Genomic DNA, 27771 nt, shown 5'->3' with positions numbered 1-27771 from the left:
AGCAGCTCATGTCTAGTACAGACTGCCATCTCGGGGAGTGGAGGAGAGTGGCAGAAGACAGACACGTCTGCTTTGATCAGAAAGGTCCAAACCAGCCTCTCCAGTCATTAGTGAGTCACAATCAAACACAATTAATTGAGAAGAGAATGAAACACCTTGTCTCTCTTTGTGGGGCTGTAACACAACTTCATCAGCTCCTTGCAGCAGAATGGTGACATCTTCACAGACAGAATTACAGTGTGTTTTTAATATCCTGTTATCACATGTGATGCCTGCCCCAGTCCTGAGTGCAAACCAGCATTTAACTCCCCTCCTTCCCCACCAATCATTAAATACAAATCCTTCTTTTCAGCAAGACCAAAGGAGTAGAGGCTCCTTTTGGCAATGTATCATCTACAAAAATAGCTAGTCTTATAATTAGAAGGTAATATAAAATCTTATTTTCTTTTCATTTGATTAAGCTGTGCCCAATACTTCAATACAGGAAGGTACAAACTCTATCTGTTTAAATGTAAAAATATATACAACTATATTTAACATTTAAATAACTTTAAACACAACTGTTTGCATACTAACAATCTTATGTACATTCCTTCTTAAACAATACCTCTTTAATATCCTCCTCTTTTGTTAAACAAGTTTTATTTTCCTCCCAAAATACCCAAGGCTACTTTAAAATTCTGGAGGGGTAAAAATTAGAGCTATATAGAAAATAGCAAGATGTCTTACAATTGTAGTGTATGATAGCACATATTTTTCATAAAAACAACACATCATTCAAAAACTGAACCACTGTAAAAGGTTCTCGTAAGTCCAACAGGACTGTCTTTAAAGGTTACTTTGGTTAACAGCAAGTCATTCTTAAACAATTAAGGAAAAAATATATATTCTTTCACCACCTCTACAGATGCATTTCCTTGGCTTGTTGTAGCAATCCATATACCTTTACAGATGAGCACTGCAGTTGTTCAGTGCTCCTTATTTGTACTGTGATTTCAAATAAAATAGATTATATATATATGGTTGGATTGATTTATAATTAAATTAGTCCAACTTCCTAAAATCTCTGAATAAGAGAACTCTCTTCCTAAGACTTCATAGGAACTCTGGGTATCAGAGAAAGAGTGGTAACATCACTAATTCTTCCTCACAAGGTTGATCTCATGCAGTACTTGAAACAACATCTCCAAGTTGCATGAAACTGCTGTTTCCCTGTTTATTTTCCCAGTCAGGAGAGTGACAACTTCTGTGAGCTCTTCATACTCTGACACCCTGCCAGTTGCATCAGCCTCAGAGCATTCAGACAACTAAAGTGCCACTGCACTTCACAGTAATGCAATGCTTTCCTCTGAGTCATTATGCATTTTCCAGGTCACTTGTGGCCTCTACCTCACTGAAATTTTACTCATTTCCACGGGAATAAACACCTTCAGGTTTTGGCCAGGAAGAGGAACTTGGTCTTTCTTCCCTCCTTGCACTATGAAACCCTCTGGTCCATCAAAAATGACAAACAAAAAGGCTAAAGTGTGAGATTCTCCAGGAAAAGAATACTGCATTAGTCACTGTGTGTCAGTTAAGCTGCAGAGCAGAGAAGTGTGACCGACGAGCAAAGGCACTTGGTGACAGCACTGGGGACAAGTCAGTGAGTCAACAGTTTCAGTCTGGTGAACCAATTGACCAGCAGCGAGGGCTCTGCAGAGGAGGATTTTGTGGATGATGTGACCGATGATTTTTTAGCACCTTCCTCTTGGAAAGGAATGGTTGCACTGTTGTGGAGGTCTGTATTCATGAAGCACCTGCTACCTCGAATATAATCCGTTCCCCTCACTAAGTGCTTGTCAGACACTGGCCTGGAGAGCGGGTGCTGCGTGCAGGGGCTTTCCTCAATGATGGGGGGTATCCTTTCATTGCTGAAGTACCTGCAGAGGACATCTTCACCTGTACAAACAGGAGGGGGAAAACCAATTATTGCTGACTTCAAAACCCTCCATTAACATTTTCTATTTTTATAAAAGTATTCTGGTTACACTTCAAACACCTAGATCTGGGGTTTTGCTCATGAAACACCTGGACATAAGCAGCTATCAATAGAGTCACAGCTTTTTGCATCTTTAATGTTTTTTAAGTGACACAATAATGAAATAAATCCATACACAGAGGAGATACCATTTGACTGTTATATTCCAGATTCACACACACCTAAAATGATGATACAGACTACCTTCATGCAAATCATAAGTGATATGTAACAAATCTTCTTCTAACGTGTTGCTCAAAATGCTGAAGAGACCAGAGTTGAATCCATAAACTTCTCAGTATAATTCGTGAGTAACTTAAAAACTACTAATATTACTTTGGACTAGAGAAATTAATTTTGCAGGTGAAGATGTAAGCACATCCCTCCCTGGTTTTGACCAGTGATTCATGATGCTTTCTCTGTTTTAACTCTTCCCCAGACACCTGACCAAGGCAGCTGCTGCTAAAGAAATCCACTGGACTAGGCAGGCTTTGGTTCTGATTCAACATAGCTTAAATCCAAGCCTGCAGCACTTAGGTACATTTCAAGCATTAAAAAAGGCAACACAAAACCAAAGGCAAAACCAAACAAAAAACCAAACACACAAAAACCAGCCCTGCCACCTGGTGATCGCTCTGTTAGTATCCCTCCAGGTGGATCCTTCTTGTAATCAACTTCTACTTTTACATGAAAATAATAGAATCCAGCTTTGATTTCACCTTGAATTAGACATTTTCATAACTGATTCCAAGAATAAACTAGTCATCCTTATTTCCCACTCTAACAGGACTCAAATAGTTTTTCAAATGCAAAAGGTGGGAAGAGGACAGTGTGGGAAGTAAAAAAGTCATCCAACTGAACATAAAATGTTATGAGCTTCTGTCTCTCTCCCATTCGGTGATGCCTGCAGAATATGTTCCTTTCTAACAGCAGTAGCAGTAAAAAGCAGCTCCTAAAAGGCCCTACATTTTCCATTTTGTGAACAAGCTTGCTTCTTCAACAGCCTCCACAGTGAGCTAAACAAAAAGACTTAGCAAAAAGTAGTTTCATGATCAATATTAAATACAGTAGAAAGCGAAGGGGCTGTGTGCAAGAGCAGAATGTGCTATAAAATCACAAGTACAGATCTGCCCTAGTCATTCTAGCTAACTTTTAATGCTCATTACAACTCCGAGGCAGAAGATTTGAGTCCTGTCACTGAATAGCCTCAGAAATTTCACAGTTATCATCCAGCATTTCTGCCAAACCCAACAATGGTCACCTTGCACCAGTTCAGCAATACGCAAACCACAATCCTCCATTTCTAATTTAAACACTTTCATGTAGTTCACCCCAAGGAAATTTTGAAGGGGAAGAGAATGAGGGATAAATCCTAAAACCTTGCCTTTTCTCCCTGATCCTCGTGGCCTAGAGAAAGGTTCTGCAGCTCCTATCCAGCTTCCATCAGCAGGCATTGACAAAGGACGAGGTTTTCCTAGAGACAACAAGAAAGAAGGTTACAAGGAGTTACATAAAGCTGAGGAAAACCATTTTTAAATTTTTGCTTTTCCCAGTTAAACAAATGGAGAAATAAGCAATAAGGAGTTCAAATTGCAGAAAAAAATAATATCTGAAGATAATTGCACTGGTGACATATAAGAAATCAGTGTGCTGAGATTAAACAGCCGCCCTCTTGCTCATTTAGAGCAGGAGTGGACATAATGTTATAACCAAATCACATGTGGAAATGGTGTTCTGTAGCAGCAGACCCCAGCTGAATTACATTCATTACAGAAATAACAGCATTTAAGAGAAATTATTTCAGATATGGAATTTCAGATTGACAATTTCTACAAATGGCCTTAATATCAATCAAGTCCAACAAGCAGTTTTCTAAGACAAATTATTTCAGACTGATCAAAGCCCTTACCACAACAGCGATAACAAGAGAGGAATGAACTCACCGTAGGACTGTGTTTTTTCTCTCATCTTGGCTGGTAGGACATTTACTTCCATGGGATACCCAGGCAGCTGATCTGAATCAGCAATAGTGAACCTCCGCCTCCGGCTCTCCTGATCCAGAAAAGAATTGGGAGACTCGGCGCCCTTGGACCCAGGCAGGGGCTGACTGCGTTTGCTGCCTCCTCCATACACAAAGCTCCCCTTTTCATCTCTGAAAGGACATGTCACTGCAGTTAGTGCCTTGAAAGAGTTTAAAGCTACAGACATGACTAGGTTTGAAAGATGCTGTTAGCAGCAAGTCATGCTCGTGACAACTGGCATTGTGCTGCAAACAAGCTGGAAGAAACCCCCAAGAAAGTCAGGTGATAGAGGACTTCATTATATTTAGCAAAGAGAAAAGAAAGCTACCCTCCTCATGCTAGATCACTCTTAATGAGCCAGTAATTTAACACACTGAGAAATTTGGAGGTTCCATTCCTCCAAAATCCAAAATATTTTGATAAATGAGACCTTTCTGTCCTGAGGACATCAAAGCCCCTGATTTGCTGCCTGCTCAAATACATAGCTGTGACTCGGGAGCGCTACATAAATTTATCCATCTCTGTATGTGTAATGGTAACAGCTATTACCTTCATCTGAGGGTCTCTGCCTTTCAGTCATTATAGGACTCAAATATCTGTCACTGAATATTTACCACCTTCTCTCTCCCTCCTTGAGAGTTTCAGTAACAGATTCATAGTGTGTGTATGTGTGTGCATATATATACACATATATGATTTTGATTAAATTCTGCAAGTACTTTTGGAAGAGAAGCTACCCTTCAAGTTCAGATTTGCCTGGAGGTTTTTTCCCTTTCTACATGTTACAATCTTACTGCTTGAAGCAACCATTAGCCAAGTCAGGCATAAAAACACATAGCTGACTGCCTAAGCACACATAGACCCTAGTGTTCATAGCAGTCCTTGGACAGCACATCCCACTTGTCCAGCTCTCCAGCAAGAACAATGCTACAGCTCAGTGAATAGGAAGGAGCTATTTATGGAGATGCAGAGAATAAAAATTGCACTCAAGTGTTACACCAGAAATGTATGTATGTGGAGAGCTCTCCTACACCACCACCATGTGGAGACTGTGCCATGGGGAGGGAAACCAAACCTCCAGGCAAATCTCTGACTCCCAGTGTGGAGCAGAGGAGATCCGTGCCAGGAAGGGAAGAGAACAGGATGATGAGAGGGGAAGAAAAGCAACCATCAGACAAATGCACCACAATTTCAAGAGAAAAGTAAAACATGCAGAGGTCAAAATAAATGACCAAACAGAAGGCAAAAGAATTGTCCTTTCTCCTCTTCCTGCCTGCTACAGCTTCTCACATTTGCTTTCTTTAAAAGTCAAAGTCAAGATGCCTTTCCCTTTACACCCATCATCCAGGATGAATTTTAAATCTCATATTGTGATTTCTGTCCTTTTCAACAGGGATTCAGTTCTAAAGGCATTTGAAGCTCGATATAATTTTGTGTTTCTTTAGGAAAGACAAACAAATTGAGCACATTGACATAATTCACCAGTGTGCTTGAGATATTTAATGATTTGAAGAAACAACTCAGGCATTCATCTGCTAAATCTATATGCTTGTTATTGTGTCAAAAGATTTAAAGATTTGAGGGTTTTTTAATAAGAAGTGAGCATGTGTAACCATAAGAGCAAGGCAAGAGCAGGTCAAGGTGGGTCCAACTTCAGTAAAGACACCCTACCTAAGCAAGTCCTCCCCCCAGCCAGTCCTGCCTCAAAAGCTGCAGTAATACCACCTCTGTCTCTGTATCAGCCCTGACATGGCAGGAGGCAAGTGCCCTCCCACAAGGCCTGCAGCAAAAGGTCACACTTTCTGTGCTGGGCTACCTACACGTAACCTAAAATGCCAGGGTAGGCCGGGAAGCATGCCTGCCTTTCACATCTTGCCTGGAAACGCTTTTTTCCATCACATTCCTAGATCACCTGGCAGGGTTCTGGCATGAGTCAACATGGACTTGAGAAGGAACAACAGTCAGCCTTACCATACACACCACTCTCCCTCCCACTGTGTATACAGGTCTGCATTTTTATAGCTTACACTACAGGATAAAAAAATAAGAGTTGATGTATTGACTCTCCCTTCCCTTCAGTGGGAACATATTTGTTTTAAACAACTTGCAAGTTTAAAAATTTAACGTGATAGGCATCATTTAACGTGACATTCTTTTCTATCCTAACTCCCACAACAGTTACTCAACTTGCTAAAAAAGAAAAAATCCAACAGTGAAAAATGTTAGGGACAAAAATTACTTCTTGCTGTGTGCAGTTGGATTTAAACAGTGTCAGAAACATAACTCCACAACAAAACCAGAGATGACATTGGTGTCATGTTCTGGGAACAACTCTGCTCTCTGTGGCACACAATCTTCCAGTAATAAAATCTGTTACAATCCTGGTAGTATACACATTTAAGCATAAGTTCAAGCAATCCAACTCATTTAGGCAGCTAGAAGAAAGTTTGAGATCTGCAGCTTCCTCAAACTAATCTGCACAGAGCTCTAACAGAAGGCCAGCTCAGAAACAAGTGCAGTGAAGGAGGTTTCTGTGAGTGGTGCAGGGTTGTTTGCATACCGAGGAGAATATGGAACAGCTGGTGGAGGGGGTATGTACAGATCCAAAATGGCTGGCTTCTCCTTCTTCAGTGAGGTATCCACGGTGCTTTCCGGTGACTGAGTTGAAGCTGGTGAGGGACTGGCCTGAAATGTTAAACAGCTATCAAACATCTGAACATTCATTTATCATTCACAAAAAGATAACTTAATAATCAATAGCACCATTTTCATCCCCTAGTGAACTATCTCTGTGATATATGGACACTTCAAAAACTCTTAGAGTTCACATTTTCCTCCACCCCCAGTCTTGGCTAGCTTTACTGGCCCTCCCACAGAAGTCCTATCATGGGTAACACATTGCTCAAGCATATTTTGCTCTTTCCAGTTCTATTTCTCATGTAAATTCCACAGACAAAAAAAGCAACTGAGACAAAACCCCCTCTTCTATATTTAGATGTGTTAGAATAAAGCAATTTGTTTAATACAGATATGATTAGCAAGTCTTGTGGAGCTGCATTTTACTACCTTTATTCCACACACTCCAATGCCTGAGGCACAGACAGGAATATAGTAAAGTTCACCATAGATTGGATCAATGGATATAAGGACCAGGGAAGTAAATTAAAAATACATTTGGCATTGCTCATCTTTCTGCCTCACTTCTATAAATTCTCAGCATCTTTCTAGGTTCCTGTCTGCCTATAGGAGAGAACAGGTTTCAAAGATCTTTCTCCAATCACTCCCTCCCCCCTAAGGAAACACTGCTGAGCACAGCCTATAAGCCAGCCCACCTCAGCTCTTCACACTGGTAGCACACGTCAGGCATGATGCCACAAAAGAGGACACACGCACTGGTGAAAGGATGAACAAGTATCTGCCCTCATGGAGACTTACGATAGCCACCAGCATTTCACAGGTTTAAATTACCCCCATGGCTCTAGGGAGACCTGTATCATAACAGGAAGAGGAAGGGGAACTCTCCCTGGTTTTATTAATTTCAGATAATTAGTTTGAATTCAGTTAGGTGGCTCACTCCTGCAAGCATTAAGCCCTAAGCTTCCTAATGCAACATGCCATTCCTCAACATGGTTATTTAAGAATTACTAACATCACTTTCTCTGTCTGCTCAGTACCCAATCTGTGAATTGCCCAACAACCAAATCTTATTTAAACAAGTAGTTGAAATATTTTTTTTAAAAAAACACTCTTTCTCCCCCTTTACTAGACTAAAAAGAGGACAAATATACAGAATAGTCTTAAGCCATTTCAGCAAAAACATATTGCTGTGATAAATAGAGAAAGCATTTATTTATTTATTGCTCCATGTTGATGAATTCCATACATATCAGCAGTTTTGCCTCAGATAAGTTCTCCCAGTGGCACACAGACTGATTAAAGCATTCAGCACACCTAGTCCCTTTGTGTACCAAGAGGGCATTATCTGGTAGCAAGGAAGAAAAAAAAAAAAAAAAAAAAAGAACATTTTCCCTTTTATCTAGGAACCATAGGAGGACAGCCATTTCACCTAACCTGCCTTGACATATACTCAAACATGAGTACTTTGAGGCATTTCTGGGATTTTTCTTTTTTCCAGTTGCAACCAAGGCATTCCCATCCTGAGATGAGAGTGGAGCTGGCAGGCTCTCACCTGCACCAAGGGTGGTTTCCAGCGCAGGTTCTTCAGAGGAGCAGGAGTGAAATGAAAAGAGCCGGTAGGACGTTTCTTAAGCAGCAGCCTAACTCCTGCAGGATTCTCTCGCAACTTTGCCACCAGATTTTTTAGTTGCCATCCAACCTGGAAGAGAATAAAGACATCTTTTATTCAGCATTTCTTTTCTGAAATCAAACAAACAAGAAAAACCCAAGTCTCCCAAGTTAGACAGCTTGTTTTGGCATGAACCTAGAAGAGAAAGGGATCCAAAAAAGCCATTTTAAGCATTTTAAAAAAAATGGAAAGCTCTTTTCTGCAAGGCTCTTCATTTTCTTTCCAAGTTCTCTACTTAAGCTGTAAACTAAACACTAAGATATCAAGCAGTGCTCTTTATACCTCAGTTCCAGTCCTAGAAGGAAGCATGGATATGCTCAAATTGACTAACACAGGGATTCAGAGTGAACTACTTTTGTCATGTTTCTCTCTCACACTGAAAGGCATTGCCTAATGTGCTAAGCAAAAATGCAATCATTACATCCAGGTTCCCAGATGCAAATGATTGGACAATCATTTGCAAATTATTGTGGGGACATTTTAAAGCTCTTTATCTGCATTTCAGTAGACTGTAATGAGACATTTTAAACAGGTCTTAAATGCAACATGAACTATTTTAATATTATGCATAAAGCGCTTTAACATTAAATACTGTATATTTATCAAAATATTGCAAATTATAAAATTTATCTTGAAAATAAAATGTTTAAAAGCCTCAAACATCAGAATTGCCTCCTGATCCCATCCATGCAGACCCTGTGGTGCAGAGCAAGCATAAGGGAAGTTACTCACCACAGTTTGCCGATTAACCTGGATCACTTCATCACCAGCGTGAATCTTCTGGGAGCGATCAGCAGGGGACTACAAAGAGGAAGACAAGAGTCATGTGCTGCATCAGGTCTCCCTCTGTCCCATAACAGAGGGAGAAGTCAAAGGTTGCATCAGCAATGATCTTCACTATATGTAATTTTCAATTCTGCTGATGACTTGAGAAATGTAAATTAATGAATTGAATTATTTATTTTTATGCTGGGGGAACTAAATGGAAAGAGAGAAGGCATAGCCCCCATCTGTTAAAGACCAAATTGTATTTAAGTCATGGGACAGTCTCCACTCTCCTTTTCCCTCCAGTTTGTACTATAGTTTTAGACAGTAATGGAAGAGGCAAGCAAATCCTGAGGATTTCTGCCCTAACACAACAACCATCTTAAACAACTTTTAAACAAATGTGTATTTATGTCAAAAAATACTTTAAGACTTTGAATGTACAGAACAAAGGATCAAAACCCTTCCAATCCACAAGATAGATCCTTTGCACTTACCCTTTTTGTTTTCCAATGTAAATAAAAGCTTCTGACTTTAATGTGAAACTGCCTGCCTGAATTGCCCAAGTCAGCAGATAAAAATACTTGCACAGACAGGTATTTTTTTCAAATACCTATCTAATAATAATACACTTTAAAATACAATTTTCTTGGAATGAAACCTAAGCTCTGGGGAGCCGTTAGCAAGAAACAGATAAGTATGTCAATATTTAGATTTATCAACAGCTGGTGAAATGCAACAGCCTTTGCTGCACTGCAGTTATTAAAAACACTCTCACTGCGGTAACACACCAACTCCTACCAGCCTTGACAACACCCAAGGCACACAGACATGCTACCTTGGTACATGCTGCACCCTGGTCACAGGAGAACAACTCCCATTCCCTCCACCCCATGAGTAACCACCAGGCAGCAGGCCAGCTCTTCCTAGTGACTCCAGAACTAAGCACTGGGATTAAGGTCTCCCTTCCCTACCTTATCACACCTTTAGACCTCATGTAACTTTGTTATGAGAAAGAACTGTGAGAATAAACAGTCCAACAAAGGAAGAAAACATGGGGAATTTGTGGGAGGCTTCAGCTATCATGAGTAACCCCATTTCTTCATTGTCTTCTTGCTTCCTCTGAGAGGAAATGCCTCTGTGGAAAGCTGCATATATAGGAGTTAACCAAGATCATGAAAAAATACTGGGCCAGAGTCAAGTTTGTGAAAAACAAAGCTCCTTTCAAGCTGTCCTTTGGGTGACCAACAGCTCATCTGAGGGAGGGTGGGGGACCCTTGCACAGAGAACTCCTGCAGCAAGTGACAGGTCACAGCACTGGCATCACGTGAGAGCAGAGGAAAAAGCAGAGTTTAGCTCTAGGCGAACATGACATGCAGAGTCTCACGTAGGATGGCATAACTCAGGGAACCTCTAGGCTGACTCATACCAAATGGACTTCCCCAGTTCTTCCATTGTTCAATTCAGGGATGCAATTCGGTTGCATTGCCATAAACCAGCTCCTGGGGATAGCTACTAAAATACCATCCCAAATCTAGCAAGAAAATTGAGCTAAGATCCAGCCTGGGCCATCTAAATGATACCACACCACCATAAAGCCATCAGTTGCTCGCAGATCTCCCAGCTGCTTGTCAAGTTCTGTTGCTCCAAAGGAAGGAGTTTCCCCCAAGGAAGGAGATTCCCCAAAAGAAGAACCAGTGTTGATAACAAAAAGCAGACACTTAGGCCAACACTCAAAGCCACAGAAGGAACACAGACCCCAAAATAAGACCTACATGCAGAAGCAGCTTGTCAGCAGTCAACATTACATCTTCAGCATTTATCAGATGTTAAAATTGCTGCAGAAGTGGACATGGTCTCTGTGGCAGATCCTATATAGAGTTATGCCAGGACAATAGCATCAAACCTATAGAAGCTTGCACTCTGCAAGCACAGATTTCCACACCCTCCTGGCCTGGTCCCTGGACCTGGCAGGGGAACAATTAGAACCACTGGTTCTTTCCTATTCATCAAAAAAAAAAAAGCATTGCTGCAAAAGCCAAGTTTCTCTGCTCTTTTTTTCTTTCAGTCACTGCTCCTGGACAGTAGTAGCCTGTTTGAAAACACCACAGCATCACCTGCCAGCCTCAGCTGCTGGCTAGAGGTCTACTCCTTCAAGGGCTGCCCAGAAGCCTTCAATAAACTCTCAGCTGCAAAGGACTCAGTGTACAAATAAAATAAGGAACCACCTGCATTAAAAATCTAGTTGCCTCTCTCTCTTGTGCCAACTGCTTCCTTCCAGCTGACCACTCTTAAAGTCTTACTTGTTCACAGTTGTTTTACTCTGCAAGGTAATTTTGTCATGGGACAGCTCATTGATTTAATTACTCATTACTGAATTTAGCACACTACCACCTAAATGCTCCCATTAGGGGAGATTGCCTTTGCCAGTGGAGAACAAATACACCCAAGACTTTGTTAAGCAAGATACCATAAGAGCTCAGAACAACAGATACAGTAACTTATTAAAGCAATTACTTTAATGCCAAGCATTTGAACTAATTTGTGTACTTGCAGAAACTGGTTTAATCAGACTAACAGTGAAACATGCAGGCACAAAATATTTACAAACTGTGGAAAAACAAACCATGGATCACGCAGTACTTAAAGCAGTAACGCCATGCAAGTCATGTCTAAAACAACAAAAGTAGTTAAGTCAAACTAACTCAAGCAAAGCTGCTGTCTGAGATAATCTACATTTGCTTCACTTACATTTTCTGTAGTTCCAGTAATTACATGCAATCCATCATAAGTTGATTTGATGTACATTCCCTAAAGAAAAAATGAAAAACAAGTTTAAAGGCAAAACAAACCACATAACTTATCTGATTAAAACACTATTGGCAACAGACTCAAAACATTATTAAAACCAGTTAACAATTTGTATATTCTCCCTAAAAAAGTGTGTAGTCTAACATTACAACACTCTAAACTTCTTCACAGATCACTTTTAGTGTCATTTATTACAATATTTATAATGACTTAAAACACCTAGTGTATGGAATAAGACTTAGAAACACTCTCTGGTTGGTAATACCAAACACTGCTGATTTTTCTGCCTTGTCAGACTTTGGCCTTGAACAGAATTTTATTTCTTTACTATCCAGCCTGCTTTAGAGAATTACAGGTTTTTCTCGGTGGCCACCAGTTCTCTCCAAACAGAGCGGACCCACACAGGTGGGCTACAAGTATTGCTGACATGTTCTTTTACAGCTTCTCTTGGTAAGTCAATACACAGACAGCCTCATAACAACAATGCTTACATAAACACCAAAGTTCCAGCAGAGTATTTGTGGCTCTGTATGCTAATGCTGAGTGTGAACACAAGGACAAACTGGATGAAGTGGGTGTTGACTATAAGAGCACTAAATTAAAAATCATGAACAGGCTATTAACTAATAATTACGTAGATTTCCCACAAGAGGTGACCAGCACATTGATTTCATCATTTATGAACAAATACATTACTACTTTTCCTTTCTACATCTGTTGTTAGAAACTCTCGGAAGTACAGAACTGGATGTTACTCAGAGGCTGAAAGCAGCTTAGATGCCTGAAGTTATCACACTTGCTTTAAAAATAGGTGGAAAATTATATGATCTTTTTGACCCTTCCTCTTCAGCCAATTCTCTGCCTGTTTTCCTGTCAGTATCCAACTGGGTGCACCCACCTCCTTCTTTCTTATTTAGGCCAAGCTAGACTGACTCTGCTTCGATGGAGCTTATGTATTAACAAAGAGGTTCCCATAATTTCAAAAATGCATGACTGATTCAGTCAAATCCACTAGTCTAGGTAAAACTATATAGCACAGTAAGACTGTGCAGCTTTCTCTAAAAATGCTCATCTCTCCTGCCTTCAGGGCTAGGAGTGAATACAAATGCATGTAACAATTTAAATTCCCTCCAACTCATTCTAACACATCTGTTCCCTAGACAGAAAATCCATCAAGATTTCAAATTAAGTTTCTCATAACCAGCACTCAGCTAAGCAGAATCCATTGAATGAATAAGAGTCAGTAATAAGACATGGCCACCAAAGAGTTAAAAAAATTCTCATTTTCCTGCTAACAGCAAACCTCCAAAATTCTCCCATTCATCTCCATCTTGCTATAAAAAATATAAAAAAGCATCTTTCAAAACACAAACATCATTTCTCATTGTCTTCTCCCTCCCCCAGCTCCCCTGGAAAAAAAGTGGTTATGGTAACCTGAAAAAATAAAACTACTAGCTTCATAAGCATTTGTAAATTCTCCAATATCCTGGTTAACACACAAACCTTCAACAATTTAGAATCAGAAATTATATTTGGGATCAAGCCTATTAATGTGCATATCTGTCCCTAGCAGCCACTTCAGCACACCACCTGACAACTGACCTTTAGGGTTCACTCTTGTGCCTCTTTCTTTTCCCCACAGGTTACTATTAGATTTGAAATACTTTATTATAAATGCACACTTGCATTGGCTCACAGGGCTAGCTATTAAATACTGGGAACATCAGGACACTCCAGCCTTGTTTCTTACCAGGCCTTCCCCAGGTTTAATGTTGGTTAAATGGACCTCCTCCAGACAGGCACACTGGCTCATCAGTGGGTCTGTAGTGGACCGGATGGCTTTGTCACAAATGCCATTTAAAGTCTTGGCCTGCAATGAGAACACACAAAAACCAGGAAAATTCTCTCTTGGCTTCTTCCTCTTTTAGTTTCAAAAGATATAAAGGAAATTAGTTCTAAAATCACTGAAACAGAAGATTCATTTGTACAGATCTATTCTACAGCATGATTACATCCTTATTGTAAAACAGAAACAACCTGTTTCCATTAGTGCCACTTTACCATCACTAACAGATGCTGACACAGCCTCTGTCTGAAAAAATAAACACAAAAAGATGCCAAAAAATTGGGTTTGGGGTTTGTTTGCTCTAACCAAAACAGCACTCATTAAAAATTGAAACATTTTGGTGATTCCTTGTTGGAACAATTGACATTTTTATGTTGTTCTGTATTTCTGCTATAAGAATACAACTAGCCATGTGTCACAAAAAGTGATGCGCTGACCATTGACATATCTGCACAAAACCTGACAGTATAAGGTAGGACCACCCAGCACTCAAGTGCTTCTGCAGTACTTCTCTCCATTGTGCCTCTGAACTGACCTCTTCTGGAATGCTTACACAGGCAAGGTTCATATTTCCTTTTGACCAAAACATAACTGATCCTAAGCCAACATTATAAAAAAAGGCCAATTCTGACCTTGGCGTGTGTATCAGTAAAGTTGGAGGCAGAATGGCTTTGCCTTGAAGAATACGTAACTATCAGAATGTCTAATTAAACACGAAAAAAGAAGAAAAAACAGTCAAAAAATCCATGTCCTCTCTACACTCACAAATTTCATTATGTCCCACTGTGTTTTCTGCTTTGATATCAACTGAAGCAAAGCTGACACTCCAAGTAGGTTACAAAATCTTAAAGGAGAGGGGAGAGAAGATTAGTACACAGTACAGTAGTTATCTATAAACAGTTTGGGAACCTGCAAGGTAAGTCACCTTTCACAAGGGGCTTGAATCCTTCAGTCAAAGTAGACACGTGTAACTAGAGAATAGGGGGGAGCTATGTCATAGGAAGACATTGGTTTGGATTACAATGGTCCCTGGAAACAATAGCTCCAACGTTTTCTGTTTCGTTTTACGTCAGATTTCTAGAGCAGCAATAAAATAAATCAAAACAATGTTTAAGTGTGAATGCGAGGAACTGCTCAAACAAGGGAATTCCAAACAACAATACCTACTTCCAGTGTGGGTGTGCACAAATGGAAAAAGAAAGATGTAGAGAACTCCCTTTTACATGGTCTCGTTATTTATGAACAAAATTATTTTTAGTTATTGTGCTACTAAATTCCTAAGCATCTATGAGCTACCGGAAGGTCTTATCAAAGAGCACAGCCTGGTTCATGTCAAAAGCAGGAAGCGATGATTAACTGTTACAAAATATAAAAAGCATTCCATTACACTCTGCATTTGGTCACAAGGCTGCTTCAAACAGCCCCAGAAACTCAAGATCAAGTACAGAGCCAGAGCTTCATTTCTGTGGCAGGGCAGTTCCTTTATATGAAGAAGCATAATAAGGCAGAGCTTCTGCTTATTAAGGTGCTAAATGCACTTCACAGGCATAATTGGTTTATTTAACCTGTGATCATTTTACAGGACTAGTCCTCCCTTGAAAATTTGAGGTTAAATTCTCTTGGAAATATAGCTATGTAATGAAACTTTAAGGAATACTTGACTACATGCTATCACTACACACCAACCATCTGCTGAAATTTCAGTGATTTCCTCTACAGGAAAGAACATTGACAAAACAAGTCATAGTAATATTTACTCACATGATATGCTTGTGCATTTGGGACTGAAAAGCTGTTGTCAATACAGTCAGCATAGAATCAACTGAAATGAATGTGAATGCAGACATCTGAGTTTCAACAGAAACATAAACTTACCACAGTCTGGACTTTATCTTCCATGTCAGCCACAGTGCAATCCTAAAAATAAAACAAGAACAAAACCCCTACATTAACCAATAAACATGGAAACAAATCATCTCTGAAAACTCTACAAAACTTCCATTTTAGCCTCAAATAGAAATAGAGTTATTCATGCTGCAGGGATTAGTCAGATTAGTTTCACCCAGTAGGGCTCAAAAGGACTATTAAGCAACTATTTTCTGGCCCTGGCAGAAAGTAATAATAAACCTTGAAAACTAAGAGAATGTGGGATTCAATTACAGCAGCTGACTTTTCTAGAAAAGCAGAATCTTGCACAATTAAATCAGATTCTCAGAAGGCCAGGCAGAGGTGCTTGCCTTACACTGATAAACCCCAACTCAGGTACTCCTCTGCCCCAGGCATCAAAATTGATCTAAAGCATACTGTTAAAAATAGAAGGGAAAGTGATTTTCTAAAAAATATCCTATCAGTGACATTCCTGAAGGGCAGAGGACTGCACACAAGGCATTATTTACACAGTCCAGGTATAAAAGTATTTGGCCTGAAACAAGTCCATGTAAAAATCTGCAGAAGTCATCACTGTTTTCTGCAAGAAGTGCTGAACTGGAGAATGATATTATTCTCAGATTAAAAAGTTAAAACAGCAAGTAAATAATAGATCAAGATTTACAATATCTACAAGGAGAAAACCCCCAAGCATTTTAATAAGCTGAAGGAAGAGTCATGTTGGAGAAGTTTGTGGAGGACTTTCCCCTGCTTTTCTCTGCTAAATACATCTGCACAAAACAATAGCAAATGCCATCTATCATCACACAGCCAAAATGCTCAATATTGCAAAGTCCTTCTGCTCCCACTTATTTCTGTTCATACTGTTTATTATTTCAGCCCTAAAGTTTGACATGGAACTTTAAGTGGAGTAAAATCCTGTCCTTGAATCTATATAGCTTTCATCAAAGGTAACAGGAATCTTCTTGCTTTCCTGCCATGCTTTACTATGATATGCTTTTATGCATCATTTATGACTATGCAGAGCAGCATTGGTTCTGTGAGAGCCACTGGCCTCTTCACCATTAGAACGGACCACCTGTTTCTGTAGTCTATGTCTTAATAAGAAATACTTCTGAAGACTAAAAATCGTCCCAAAGATTTTTCCACTGGATCTCTTTTCCACATCAGGAGACTCCTTCAGACTATTCCAGCATATGTGCCCTGTCCCAGGACAAAACCATGTTGGTTGGTTCTTCCCCCATTAATGCTTTTCTCATATGCACCAAGCCCATCTTTTATTATAGCTCATATCAAACTGGCAGAGAAGTAGTCTGACATTTTTTAAAAGGCCAGCGTTGCTGTTCACAACTTGCATTCCCCCTGCCATCAAAGGCTGACCTAACAGAAAGATTACACACTCTTTTTAGCAGCTTTATTCATACATTCAGCAATCTCCTATCTCAGTTCCTGTAGCACTCTTGGGTGAACACCATCTGCTGCTAGAAACACGAACTGTTCCACTGCACAATCTGCACATCTGTAGCTGTAAATCACCGAGTTTGTGCAATTGCACACAGAGTGCTCCAGCAAGAAGGGCACTGAGCAGCAGGCATGCACACCTTGGGGTACCCAGACACCATCCTTTCACAATGACAACTGACATCCTTGGCTGGCATCACAGCTTGGCAACTCAGGATGTTTCTGTCCTTCAACATCATCCCTTTCAGCATGGGGAGGGAATCACCCATGTCACAGGGCATGGTCCTCCAGAGTTCAAACATTATATGGGCACAGAATAATGGTTATGAGCAAGTTTGGCAGTCACTGAAGTGTGCACACAGTACTTCACAGCTACAGCAGTGCCATGCTATCAGAACAGGCTCAAAAACAGGCAGCATTATTCAGAGAGCAAAATTTTATGTCAGCCGCCAAGATTACCATGGCTGCTACATGTCCTTTTAGCTATTATTTATACAGGCTGCCATCATACAGCTGGTAAATTACAGTTTTGAAAAATATTCTGGTCTTGCAGTAGTGGCAGAAGCAGTCTGGCTAGTAGGATCTGTATCATAAAGGTGTCAGCTCCTTCCATTACACGCAGCATTTCCCATTTGATGGCTAAAACTTCCTGCACGGGACAAGATCTATGAAGTCTGCAAACATAGGTACAAAAACCAATGGAGCCATATTTTTGTTTAGAGTTAGCACTGATAAATGTTTTTCAACATGCTGCTTGGAATGTGAAAATCTTCAAATGCAGATCAACTAACCCTCTTTCCAGTAAAGCTCAAGAAAATAAGAGTAGCCTTTAAGCTGCAGTCACTTAAGACACAGTCAGCAATACCAAAATTGATAATTAAATTGAAAGGCAGGGGAAACAACAAAAAAAACCCCACAACTCAGAAACACAGAAAACTGAAACTGACCTTCATGGACTTCCAAAGTTAAAAGTAAGCTCTCATTCCCAGAACTGCCTTTCATTAGCACTCAGCACAAAGCAATCACATTACTTCCCCAACATCTCCTTTCCTTCCCTTTTGGAAAGCAGAGAGGAAAAGAAATCAGCTGACCTTTTGAACAGTAGTAGTGAGGTCCAAGCAGAGCTGAATGATTCTGTTCTTCATTGATGAAAAGTCAGCAATACCTGTAAATGGAGTCCTACAACAAGAGAAAATTCCCTTTAGACTGGAGGGATCAGCCTTCTCCCATTCTACCTTACTAGTGAGGAAGAGCATATGAGAGTAAATGCTGCAACTCTGACGTCGATACAGGTGTGAGGATAGTTTTACAATGTAAATATTCCTGACTGCATAGTCCTGGCTCCACTCTTGCACCAAAACTGGGAATTTTTAACCTTGTCCTTGGGTTTACCAGTGAGAGAACCTTCAACTTTCTGACTGGACAGGGACAAAATGATTCTCTAAAAGAAGAAAAATAGATTTTCGCATTTTACACACAGAGGTGCAGTGAGACTTAGAGAAGAATCATTACAGGTAGGGCACCTTTAGGACATGAAGAGTCCTACCTCTGACCTTCCAGACAGTTTCAAAGCCTAGAAGAGAGGTTGAGAAATAACCATAGCAGGTCTGGAAATGGGCAAGCCAGCAGTTTTGTTCACTGTGAGTTACAGAAAAAAATTTAGGGTGAGCTGCCAGCCACAGAGTGAGAGGAGAGGACCAGGTGAGAGACACAAAGTGTTAACATCGCTGCCTGGACACAGATCAAGTCTTTACTTGACAGCAGGATAAAGGATAAAAGTGCACCTTGCTGCCAGTCCCTGTGCAGTTATTCTCCTAACTCTCCTTCTCAGGCAAGCTAGCTAGGGCTTTGAGAATTTATGTTCATCCCAACATGGACTGCACCCCTGCTGCAGCTGTGACAAAATAACTCTGTCTCTTTCCAGGCAAAAAAAAAAAAAAAATTAAATAAGACCAAAAAAAAGAGAAAATGAAACAGCAGAAGGATAATCTCTCCCACGGCTCAGTTTTCAAATCACATAGCTAAGGCCATGATTTCAGCAGAACATTAAAAAAATCTTTCAGGAAGGGATCTGCCAATGACAAGTAATTTAGAAGCTGGGAAAACCATGTGTATGAGAAACTGACCTAAAAGGGAACACCCATACTTTTATAAATACCAGTTTAAGTGCAACGTTAACAGTTTCATTGCTTTTAGCAGGGGTGGAAGTGCAAGAATAGACACCCTAGGTTAAATTTATCCACTAGAGGTCTTCTAGCAACACCAAAAAAGGGGTTAGTAACATCAAGGTCTTTACACCCAAGCATCTAGGAAAGGCCCTACAAAGAGAAGCAATTCTTTAGAGCAGCAAATTAAAATATAACCATTTCATTCTTACCTGTCCAACCACGCAAGCAAGGCTTTAGCAGCACCAATAAGCTCCACGACGGAAGTAAGGAATTCATTGGGGGGCTTGCGAGAGGTATTTCCATCATAATTGGAACTTTTCCTACGGCTGCTGATGTAGTTCTGCAGATTGTTGGATGACCCTCGTAGCTTGAGAACCAGGTTCTTCATATTGTCTGTTTCAAGGCCATAGTTCTGCAAGGAACATTATGAGCCTTGATAAATAGCCCTGTTGAGTTCTCCTATTTATTATAAAACAAGTTAAAAGCTCACACGGGATGAAAAGTCTTGATGATTTGTACAACTTTCTCATGGTTTTTTGGCAAAAATGCCTTGAAAGGTTTGTTCTGCACTATAGCCAGTAAAGAATACTTTAGTGAGTGCCAAACCTCAGCTTCTGTCATTAATGAGATTTAAGGACACTTTTTAATCAGAATCAAGTCCCAATGTCCTAATAGGTATAATTAACTTGTTAAATGTGTTGTTTTTCTTTGTGTTAAAGAAGAGCAAGCATTTTGTTTTTCTCAAATCATTTTCTATCCTGTGGTAAATAAACACTGAAGTAACATTTCATTCACAACTAAAGATAAGTTAAATCTGGTAAGAGATTAAAACATCAACAGGAAGCAAATGCAGTTTTGCAATCAAAAACTTAAATAAATATTTGAATCACCACTTTTCAGTAACTGTGCTCCTTGACTACAACAGTGCAATTATTTGCAAGTTTGAGGACAGTGTTAACATCATACATGGCAATTAAACCCATTTTTAGACATCAAATTTTTCATTCATTTACAAAACAAAGATCTGAGAGCCTTGCCTACAACTTCAACTTTATAGATTCAAATTCCTACTTTTCTTGAGAAAAGAAAAACAAAACCAAAAGAATGCCAAACAACAAAAAAAACCACTCCCACCAGAACAAAACAAACACACAAAAATACAAGAGAGTCCTGCCTTTCACTTTTCTTTTGCTGTTGCAGATTCTTGCAACTAAACTCCCAACTTCCATAGCTCACTCAGATATACTCTCTACTCCTACTTTCCTACTCAAAAACCTAAACCAACGAAGGCAAATTTTAATTCCATTTAATTCCTAGTTTCTAGAGTTCCTAATACCTCCACTCAGGATCACCATCCCAGCTGAAGGGGAGCTTCAGAGTCTCAGACCAACCTCCTGCTCAGAACACACTCAGCTGTAAGCTCAGACCAGCTTATTCAGGATTTTATCTTGTCAGGTCTTGAAAACCTCCAAGGACAGAACGCACAACCTCTCTGGGCAGCCCAATCCACCTGCTCTGACTGCCCTCAGAGGAAGAAAATGTTTCCTTATATCCAGCCTGAACCTCTTGTTTCAACATCTGCCTTCCACAGCCCAACTCTGTCATCCTGACAACTGCTCCCCACCATGGTGGGTGCTGGGGATCCAGCTCCAGAACCAGCCGAGGTTGTTGGGCCTCCCTGGAGCCATCTCTTTCCCAGGCTGAAGAAGTCCCAGTCCCTCAGCCTCTCCTCAAGGGCAAGTACTCCAGCCCTGACCAAGCTGAGAGCCCTTCACTGAGCTTGCTCTGGTTTCCCTGTACCTTTGCTGTACTTAGGGGCAGGGGGCAAATTTAGACTGAGGAGTGACAGCTAAAAGGTGATGAACACTTCCCTCCCTCTCCCATTAATGCAGACCAGGATACTGCTAGGGCACAGTGCTGGCTTGTAGCTCCATTCCCTCCAGAGTGAAACATCTGTAAAGCAGGCTGGAACATTTCAGATTAAGTAATTTACAAAATGTAAGAATCTTTGACCCAAAGAAACAGATGTCTCCAGTGTATGGAGAGGTGTCAGCTACACAGCTACCTTTAATATCCTACTACCTGCTATGGATAACATCCCAGTGGGTTTAAGTTACACAAGTGCCTCCCTCCTCCACCTCAGGGCTCTTGGCAAGGAAATACCCTTAATGTGCAGCCAGGAGTAGAGGTTGAAAGGATATGTCCAATTTTAAAAAATGCCACTGTTGCAACAGCAAAGGATATCCTTAAATTTTCCAGGATTACAGAAAGGGAAAGATCTGGGTTACTAAACAACTTTAAAGTACTTGCACACTGTGATGTGTGAACTTATCACCTTTTAATTTTAACAAAAGCAACAAAAAAAACCACCAAAAAACCCAGCACCCCAAGAGCATTATTTTGATGCATTTCTTGCAGTTAGTTTTATCCTCCTCTTAGAAGATTGAATATTAGTCTATTGTTGAGGGAATACTTTTTCACAAACAGGTCTGGATGTAGGGCAAGTTCCTATGATGACAAGAAAGTAGCCACATATCAGAAACCCTGCCCTTAAAGAGGGGAACTAGAGGATGCTGATCCCCTGCTTTCATAAAGGGACAGAAAACAGAAAATACTTTTTCTGTGCAGAGGAACAACCTAATCACCCTGATCAGAACTTGAGAGTTTTCATGTGATTAAGTATCTCCAGATCTTTCTTTCTGTCATTCAGATGCAGAAACTCAGCCAACCCCCTGTGCGTACTTGAGATTAGAGGTGGCACCAGCATTTAAGAGGATGTGTTGTTGATACACCAGGTAAGATTTTGGGCTTGGCCTTAAAACATTCACATACCCCTTATCACACCTTTCATCTTATTTATACCACGGGTGAGTATGGTGTGACTCTTACAGTTCAGGTAGTTTTTAAATAATTCTGTCAAGTGGTTCTCAGTTTTGAGGGTGACTTCAGCAACACAGGTGCAGCCTCTAGAGATGCACGGGCTCCAGCTCATAACTGCAACATGTGTCCCCAAAAGACTCTCAAGAGCCCATCACAGCCAAGCTCCAAGTCACTGCTCTAAGTTCCCTCCCACAGCTTCCCCCAAAGGCTCTACAGAGTGCACCTCCACTGCTAAACCAGCAGTTTGTGCTTCAGGAAAGGTCCTGACCAAGCACCACACCTACCCAGCACAACACAGGGTATGCAGCTCTTGAGTACCAAGACACCAAATTGGACAACTGTGGATCAACCCTAGTGGATTAACTACCCCTGAAATAGGAGTCATCCTTTGCTCCACCAGTCTTCTCACTGTCTGCTCTAATACACAGAAAGCATTTTACCCCTTCACCAGGTACAGCAATGCCTTTATGCAAGCTGAAACTCTCTTGACCAGCTATCACACCACCAAATATTCTTTCTCCTTCACTTGCAATGTCCAGTGTGTTGGGAGGGTTGGCTTGGGGATCCTAAGCACTACAAAGAAATCTAATCCCTCGGTTTAGCTCCCTGAAGTAGCTCACTTCAGGATCAGGTGAGTGCAAGCACAAAGGATCACTAATCAGAGGACAGGAGGGGGTGGAGACAGTAGCTGACTTGGATTAATTTAACTTGTCATAGAACTGTAGCCCCAGTGCACGACAGATAGGTATGCTGATATTGTGGCAGCACACCAAACAACCTTCACAGTGACACACAGTTGAAGTGCAAAGCTTAGTAGGGTTTTCTTGAAATATTTCCACAGGATTAAGGCTACAAGAGTTAATAAATTATTACTTGAGTAACCAAAAGTTTTTAGATGTTGCTCATGAATCAAAAAAAAAGGCTGCATGTTACTATTGCTCCCGATTTTAAACATCAAAGTTGTTTTGACCTAAACACAGGCTGAAGCCAGCGGTCAAGAGCACCTGATGTCAAACGTTCCCAGGCTATTACTCATTAACCTGGGGAGCCACATGCAGGGCTGGAGGAGAGGCAGCACCCACATGTGCAGGAGAGAGCACATGAACTCACTCCTTCAAAACTCCATCACATTTAATGAGAAAAAGTAATCTGACCAAATAAGGGCTCAAGGTCAGGCAGCCAACAAACAAAAAAAATAAAAAAAAAAATAAAAAAAAAAAAATAAAAAAAAAACCAAAAAACTCCATCACATTTAATGAGAAAAAGTAATCTGACCAAATAAGGGCTCAAGGTCAGGCAGCCAACAAACAAAAAAAAAAAAAAAAAAAATAAAAAAAAAAAAAATAAAAAAAAAACCAAAAACAAAAACAAAAACAAAAAAAAACCAAAAAACAAAACAAAACAAAACAAAAACACCAAATGTGGCTAAGTGAAGTCAAAAGAGCAGAGCAGTTGTGTCAGAGCTGAATTGGGCTGATGAAGAGCTCTGCTACTGCCCAGGGACAGCATCCTCTTCCTTTTCATAGCCATGGTCACACGCTGCAATGTGATGAGTTGGACAGGCTGGCTGACTGAACTGAAAACCTGCTCTGGGAAAAAAAAATGAATAAAACCAGTTCAAATGCTTGCTCAGATGCTAACCCAACTCACTGCAGGCTATATAAAGAATTACCGTCACCCATTCTTGCTCTTTTCCTTCTAACAAAAATGCATTCTAAAGAATCCTCTGGAGTAGTAAATTTCCTAATAAACAACAAAAAAAATTTGAAGCCTCTAAAAAAACTAAAATCTTATGTGGCAGTGCATAGATATCCTTTGACAATGATTAGGACCCAAAGGATAAGTGTTCACGAAGGCTTTTTTTTTTCACGTTATGATGTTATATTTTGTTAGGCCGCAAACATGCTGGTAGAACATTACCACCAGTAAAATTCTGAAAAGCACAAATATGTTCTTTTTTTTGTTTATGGATTTTTTCAGGGTTTGGGGTGTTTTTAAAATTGTATATAACTAGTATCTCTTTGTTCTAATCTCAAGAAAAATCCACTGCATTTTGTGTCCAAACTCTCCCATCATACAGTGTAGGCAAAGATTCAGAAATCAAATCCAAAGAACACATTAAAAGTGAAAATATTTGCATAGTTTCTTGCTTACATTGTTTTATATTCATTAAGCCCTCAAAAGCTTGTTTTCTGTCCCTGCTTTTGTGGTTTGAAAAGCAAAGTTATGTATGTTTGTTCCCCCCTCCCCCAAATACTTCAATCAGCAAAGAAACATGATCTTTCTTCCATCCCTTTTCCTCCTCCCCCCACCAAGCACTACTGTCAACAAAAAGTTGAAATACTCAAGTCGATGATTTTTTCCCCTCTTCAGGGGAATTCAGGTCCTTTGATATATCCTCTAAATTCCTCCAATAAGTCTCCAACACCTGTTTAGAAAACTCTATTAGACCAACTCAACAGCAACAGAAATTTGTATTCCAGTCTACACTCCCCTGCTGACTCTTCAAGATGCTTCACATGCAGCCACTGCCATGAGGACATGAGGGAACACTGCTTCATCACCAAAGCAGTAGAGAAAGATGCAATTATTTCCTTTTCACACCAGAAACTTCCAGACATATTTTAAACTCAGTGGTGCCAAATACTACTCAACCCCGAGAAAAACGAAATTAAGAAAATCAGGTGCATTTGGTGTATATTTTAAGGCAAGGATTATGTTCACACTCTATTTATTGACTGGTCTACAGAGGCTGGAACAAAGGTCTCTATGGTGAATGCTTGAAAAGAGATACTGCAGGAGAAAGAGGTTCCAAAGAGAGCTTCCTCACTGTCTGTAGAGCCGCATGTGTTCTTGTGGTGCGAGGGAACCAAAGCATTGATCTGAAGCAAACTTAGCTAGGAAACTGCCATGGCAAAATAGATAAAAGGGGAAATTCTTCTTGGGAACTCCGGGACTGGGAAACCACCAAAATCCCCTCTCAGCCTTTCTCCACCAAAAATGACAACCTTGTGAAGAGTGACATCAGGCTGGCTCAGCCAATGCTACATTGCCACAGTGTGAGCTGACAGCTTAGTGGGGGTGGCAGTGGGGTCAAAAAACAGGGAACAAAAAAGAAAAAAGTATTAAAAAAAGAAAAAAAAATAGTTCCTTTGCTCACAAGGCTCCAAAAGTTGGGAAAGTGTCAGCATATGTCCAAAACATCCACTACACAATACACATTCCCGCTTTCAAAGAACTAACGCAGGTGGAATCAGGAAACCTCTCACTTGCACAAAAAGAAGAAACAACAACAAAAAAATTAGTTGTCATTAGCATTTAGTATCCCTTGGAAACAAAATCAGTGGTGATTCTATGCAGCTCCAAAATCCCAAGGGAACAGGCATCAAGAAGGTGGCAAAGGGCATACTGAAAACACAGGAATTCTTCCTTCACCTCTTAAAAAGGGAACAAGTACATTTCAGCTGTAATATGCAATATCTGTCTAATGCATTAACTTGAGCTGCATTTCACAAAGGATTTCCAGAAATGGGTCTGAGGTCAAAACTTTTGTCTACAAAGGAAATTAGAAGGAAATTGTAAGAGATAAAACACAGCTTTAGGTTTTGGCAGCTGTCCAGCTTTGTTCACTTTATTCTATCATTTTTAAGAGAATAAAAAAGTGCCTTTGGGGACTACCACATAGATGACTTCAGTCAGGACCATATATAGCCCATACTACATTTACTAACTCACCAGACCCCCACACTTGCCCAACAAGTTCCTTCCCACACCACAAACTGCTTTTCAGTCCAGCTACATTCTTCTATTAGGTTTTCAAGTTAATGTTAACATTTTTTGGAAGATCAAATACCTAAAGGAAATAAAATGTCTTTCAAGTATAAGAGTAACATTTTTGAGAAACATTTTAGATCGTTTGAAGAGATTTCATTAAATATGTTTCTTCCAGTACAATTTGCTCCAGGTTGTGGAGTAGGAACACTCCCTGTAGCACCTCTCTGCCTCAAATAAAGCACGTATCACAGAGACAATAAACACTCTCCATTTCAAGAAGCATATGCAGGCTGCTCCAAACCTTGCCTAATGCAGGGAAGACAGGCCAGTACTGGCCAAGGAATCATCAGGCAGGCTTTCCCACCCTCCTCCCTGATGTAATTATATATACCCCTGCTGCTCATTACACTGCACTACATCAAACAGGCCTTCAAGGCTGTGACCAGAATATGGCTTTTAAATAAAGCCTGCACTAGTAAAACAATCCAAAATATATTTATGCTTTTCAGAGCATGTTTTGTTTTCAAAGTATCTGCAGTTATGTATCAGGAGTAGGACAAAAGAACAGCTTAAGTTCTGAATCCAATGAAGAATTCAGCTAAACTGTAACTGAAGTGCCGAAATATCCCTCATCTCAAGAATTTTATTAACTTCACAGATCTGCTACAGAATTACTCTAAACCCATTTCAACTGATGTGAGAAACTTCTAGCACCTGTCATTTCAACAGTGTGTTTTCTGTCTTCTAAGACAAACTGTTCTCTAATAGGAGCCACAAGATCTAACAACGTCACTCAGACAACTTCTTCTTTCAAAGTGCAAACAAATGAATTGAAGTTGCCTCTTATCAGGAAAAAGTTAGAGAACTATTTAATACTAAACTTGGAAGAATTAAACAAATTCTTACTTTTTTCTTTTATTGTGATGTGTAACAGAAAGCAACAAAGGTATTCTGGTTTTATCAATCTTGCTTTGGTTATTCACCCAAAAAAGCCCTTTAAGAAATTCTTCGCATATCTGTTCACATGTAACTAACCAGTGCACACAGGAGATCCACAGCCTCTAGAACCAGTTCCTGGTGTCCAATCCGTGAGATACCCAAGTCTTCAAGGTCCTGGTGAGAAATCTGTAACAGCTGTTCACCATTTATCTTCTCCCGTTCAAATTTATGGACATACTGCTGCAGGCAATCATCCAGGCCTACCAAAACACAAAAGGGAGACAAGGGGACATTAGAAACAAACAAACAAACCCCCCCCAAAAAAATATTGAAAAAGGCAGAAATTTAAAGTTCATATAATATACAATGCAAAATTATGAATGAAACTTGCAGTGACTGAGGTTGTGCCACAGGAGCACAGAAATAGAGCACATAAGTTACGGGGATCTTTGGGTCACCTAAGTCAAGGCACAGCTGGCCGGCTCCTTGTGGATCAAGCTCAGCCAGTAAAAATGTGCCTTTCTTGTCTGCACAGGCAAAGTGACCAAGGGACATACACATCAGGGCAACCCAAACCCTGAGGGGCATCCATGGCAACAACAAAAAAATAACAACCGTCCAAAAAAACAAAAAAATCCAGGATAAGGCAAGAACAAAGGTCTTGCCCAATGCCTGTTAAACAAGCAAAGACACAAAAGCATAAAATGATGAAAAGGAAAATGACCAAAAAAAAAACCCACAAAGGCAAAGCAATCAAAAGAATTGGCTCAAGTCTCATTATTACCTTGATTTATAAGAGCCTGCAGCTTCCTGAAGCAGCCATTGCTTCCCCTTTCTGAGGATCAACAACACACACCGGTAAGAAATCTAATTCATTTTTCTATCTAGAAGTATTT

General features: G+C 40.2%; 1 protein-coding gene across 1 annotated transcript; it reads right to left on the bottom strand.

Annotated features, from left to right (window-relative positions):
• Positions 1 to 504: 504 nt before the first annotated feature.
• On the bottom strand, positions 505 to 27129 carry CNKSR3 (CNKSR family member 3). The gene is made up of 12 exons (XM_031056289.1): positions 26972 to 27129; positions 19492 to 19694; positions 18206 to 18293; positions 15642 to 15683; positions 13671 to 13790; positions 11861 to 11920; positions 9077 to 9145; positions 8228 to 8374; positions 6599 to 6723; positions 3961 to 4169; positions 3402 to 3491; positions 505 to 1938 (listed from the first exon to the last, which is right to left on the bottom strand). The coding sequence occupies exons 2-12, from the start codon at positions 19668 to 19670 to the stop codon at positions 1640 to 1642; spliced, it is 1428 nt and encodes a 475-aa protein (XP_030912149.1). The 5' UTR covers positions 19671 to 19694; positions 26972 to 27129; the 3' UTR covers positions 505 to 1639.
• Positions 27130 to 27771: the final 642 nt, after the last annotated feature.

Source organism: Geospiza fortis, unplaced genomic scaffold (genome assembly GCF_000277835.1).
Source record: "Geospiza fortis unplaced genomic scaffold, GeoFor_1.0 scaffold162, whole genome shotgun sequence".
Lineage (NCBI taxonomy): Eukaryota > Metazoa > Chordata > Aves > Passeriformes > Thraupidae > Geospiza > Geospiza fortis.
Note: the sequence above shows the minus strand (reverse complement) of the source record. Positions and strands in the feature narration are given on the sequence as shown.

Coding starts and splice junctions, on each gene's coding strand:
- CNKSR3 (XM_031056289.1), bottom strand. CDS start 19,670: ATGAAGAACCTGGTTCTCAAGCTACGAGGGTCATCCAACAATCTGCAG. Junction 4,170..6,598: donor GCTGTTCCATATTCTCCTCG/GTATGCAAACAA, acceptor ATGTCCTTTCAG/AGATGAAAAGGGGAGCTTTG. Junction 1,939..3,401: donor ACGAGGATCAGGGAGAAAAG/GCAAGGTTTTAG, acceptor CTGTTTGTACAG/GTGAAGATGTCCTCTGCAGG.